Source organism: Engraulis encrasicolus, chromosome 22, assembly GCF_034702125.1.
Source record: "Engraulis encrasicolus isolate BLACKSEA-1 chromosome 22, IST_EnEncr_1.0, whole genome shotgun sequence".
NCBI lineage: Eukaryota > Metazoa > Chordata > Actinopteri > Clupeiformes > Engraulidae > Engraulis > Engraulis encrasicolus.
In genome coordinates, this window is record NC_085878.1 from 50921117 (window position 1) to 50924356 (window position 3240).

At 39.3% G+C, this 3240-nt stretch overlaps 1 protein-coding gene across 2 annotated transcripts in view; it reads right to left on the reverse strand.

The window, feature by feature from the left end:
- Positions 1 to 801: 801 nt before the first annotated feature.
- Positions 802 to 3240, reverse strand: part of LOC134438895 (alcohol dehydrogenase class-3-like) — a 9912-nt gene continuing 7473 nt past the window's right edge. For both annotated transcript variants that reach the window (XM_063188609.1, XM_063188610.1), the window contains 2 exons: positions 2468 to 2606; positions 802 to 979 (listed from right to left, as the gene is read on the reverse strand). In XM_063188609.1, the coding sequence (XP_063044679.1) occupies positions 955 to 979; positions 2468 to 2606 (164 nt within the window). In that variant the 3' untranslated portion in view covers positions 802 to 954. The remainder of the gene's footprint in view (positions 980 to 2467; positions 2607 to 3240) is intronic.

The following is a 3240-nucleotide window of genomic DNA, read 5'->3' on the forward strand; positions in this document are numbered from 1 at the left end:
GACATCTGCCTTAGTTTCTGAAACCTGGGACCATGGACACTGACCATTTTTGTTTTGTTTTTGTTTTGTCATGTGATGCTACTATGGTATTACCATATTATTAGTAAGTGGTCTGTATGACGCCATATTTGTGAGTCAAATTCTCTCTGAAAAGAATAACAAACCGAACACCAGCATTTTAGGTGTTGCTCATGACATTGCCGGCTACGTTTGGACAAGGAACTGGCCATTTTAAAATATAGATTTTTTAGATATTCAATTTTTAATTTTTCAATTTATCATAATTCATATTCTGAGAGTAGTTGTATTCCAAGGTGATTGTGTAATATGTAGAGCCAGAAAAGAGCTTTCAAACAACACCACAGGCATCTTTTTGTGACTAACACTGACTGATATATTCAAGGCTGAATGTATAGTGTCCTACCCTCACATGTAAACCTTTCCTAGTCTGTTTCTCCCTTAATATTAGTGTCAGATTCAAACCAATGCAGTTCTGGGGTGCTACCTTGCTACTGAAAAGGCACACCAAGTATGATCGAAATCCGGGTCGGTCGGGTCCCAAAGTGTCTGATTTCACGTGAAATGACCCAACTATGAAATAAATACTCTTTCTTTTGCTAAACTTGGAGGGAGTCAAGATCGGTTCGCTATGAGACAGAGCTCATGAAAAGTGTTCCTCTCTTCCTCTCCCTTTGGCCAAAGTGTAAAACCCCACTACTCTTGTCCGTGTCTGTTCATTGCAATTATACAAAATTGTCTAATTTCCTTGACATTAATCAAAGTAACACAATCCACTCAAAGTAAACAATCCATCATGTATTTTCTTTACTACTGACAACACATGGATGAAACCACAACATTCTTTTTAATGTGTTATACAACTATCAGACTGCCCCTTGTTGCAAACCAGTCCTCTCCAAAGACAAACAGAAAAACTCTCCACAGACATCTTGTTCACATCTTGATGATGCTACGAATGCTGTGAAAAGAAGAAGAAAGAAAGAAAGAAAGAAGAAAGAAAGGAGTTACTATAGGCCTACTGTATATTGTGAGCTAATTTGGAAGCAGCCACCCACTACTGAATCTCAGAACTGATACAAAGGTCTGTGCTGCTTTCCAGCGTAGAAGGCAATTTTTTTTTAAGTAGTACAGTATGTAGTAGTGCATCTGAATACCCTAGTAACGTACAGTGTTGCCAGATGTGTCTGACCAAATCCCGCCCAAAAGCTTCTCAAAAAACGCCAAATTGCGCTAAATTCCGCCCAAATTCAACAAATTACATTGACTTCCATGGGCCCAAAACGGCTGAAAAAAACGCCAAATGGCCATATTTTCCCGTTTTAACCGCAGACGCTCATCCCAAGTAGCCCGATTGGGCGGGCACCCACCCAATCTGGCAACACTGGTAACGTACCAGGCGAAACGAGCAAGGCAAAGAGAGGAGAAATTCAGTGTTCCATTCTGACAGTTCAACTGTCATTAGGTCGCCACGGCAAATCAAATGGTATGAAATTTAAAAAAAAAAAAATGATTCTGGATCCAACTCTTTGCAAAAAAAGGCATTTTTGAGACAAAAGTTTTAGCCAAGTTTTACATGTGGGTGGTTGACGTTTAAGGGCGTAACGAAAAAAAAAAAATAGTTTTTCCAATGTTGTTGGTTAATTAATTTATATATATTATATTCCAGGTTTAATTAATGTTACAGTCACACCGCAGGATATTTGACATATAAACCTTTACATAAATCTTAACAAAAATGTTTCTTCTCATCTAAGGCTAATATGAAACATAATGTACCACATCTTTCATTGACATTTGTTTTTAAAGGAAAAATGACAGTTTTGTAGGTTTTTAACCAATGTTACGAAAAAACAAGGCGTCACGTCAACCACCCATGTACATAAATGACACTGCTATAAAAGCTATTCACAGGGTAAATTGGGTCCAACTGCAAACTGTTTGTTGTATTTTGCCACCAATCGTGTAATGAATACTTGGAAGAGTTTACACACTACTGTAGTGTAGGCTACAGTGTGTGTTGTCCGTTGATTGAAGGCAGAGTTTGTTTTTGTTGCAAAGACACAAAAGGTATGATTTTGACCATGACGGACACTGTTTAGGCTTGCATGTTAAGTGCTTTGAGCAGAATGAGTGACTGTTGCATTAAAGTCATTAATACAACATGTATTACACATGCATATTATTACACAGTTATTTATTTTCCACTGTGTTAGTATTATTTATTAGAACTGTGTATAAAGCAAATTAACATTATTGTATCTCTTGCGAGAACATAGATATTACATCTCCTAAAGAACAGATAGCAGAACACATCCTTAATTCAGTGAAATGTATATTCAACAAAATTCTATATTAATTAATGAGAAGTGTTTGTGAATTGTGAATATGGATCTCTGCGTAGTCCTGATTGGCTAAAATGATCATGAACTGGGTGTGTCTGTCTCACCTTTGACCCCCAGCCAGCAGTTGGAAGGCATGGTTGACCTCATCTAGGGTGAGGGTGTGTGTGACAAACTCATCTAGTTTCAGGCGGCCAGCCAGGTGCTGCTCCACGAGCTGAGGGATGTCCGTCACACTCTTCCATCCTGGGGAGCGGGCCAGAGGAGAGAACAGCCAATAAGAAGAGGACGTTCATGAGCCATGGCCAATAACAGCAGAGGGAACGAGAGGGCATGCATTGAAAAAAAAAGTCACAGGAGATGACATGGATGGGGCTTTGCCAATAAGGATGAACCAACAATATAAAGCGGCCTGTGTACACCAGAAACGACCTAAGCGAACAGAGTTCGCAAAAAAAAAACGCTTTATTCGCTCTGGACGTGACATTGTCATGTTTGATTTAGTTACTCACATAACGGCTCTGGCTTGTCAGTCTGGGACTTTAAGAGATATGAACATTCTCATTGGTTTTCGTTGAACCGCGTCATAGCTCATTACCATAATATTAGCTTGACTTCCACTCTGGTCGCTCAAGTCACTTCGCTCCAGACAAATTCGCTTTGGTCACTTTATTTGCCGACCCTCCATAGAGAAATAATGACTTCCGTCGCTCAGGTAGCGCAGTTCATTCTCATGGCACACATAGCTTAAGTCGTCAATCAAAAAGTCAGTCAGTTGCTATGAACTTAAAACCTTTTGAGAAAGTTCGCTCAACTACAGATGAATATAGTCTTTGGTTGTGTATAACTGGGATGTTCAATGGAGTAGTGAAAAGCTGCT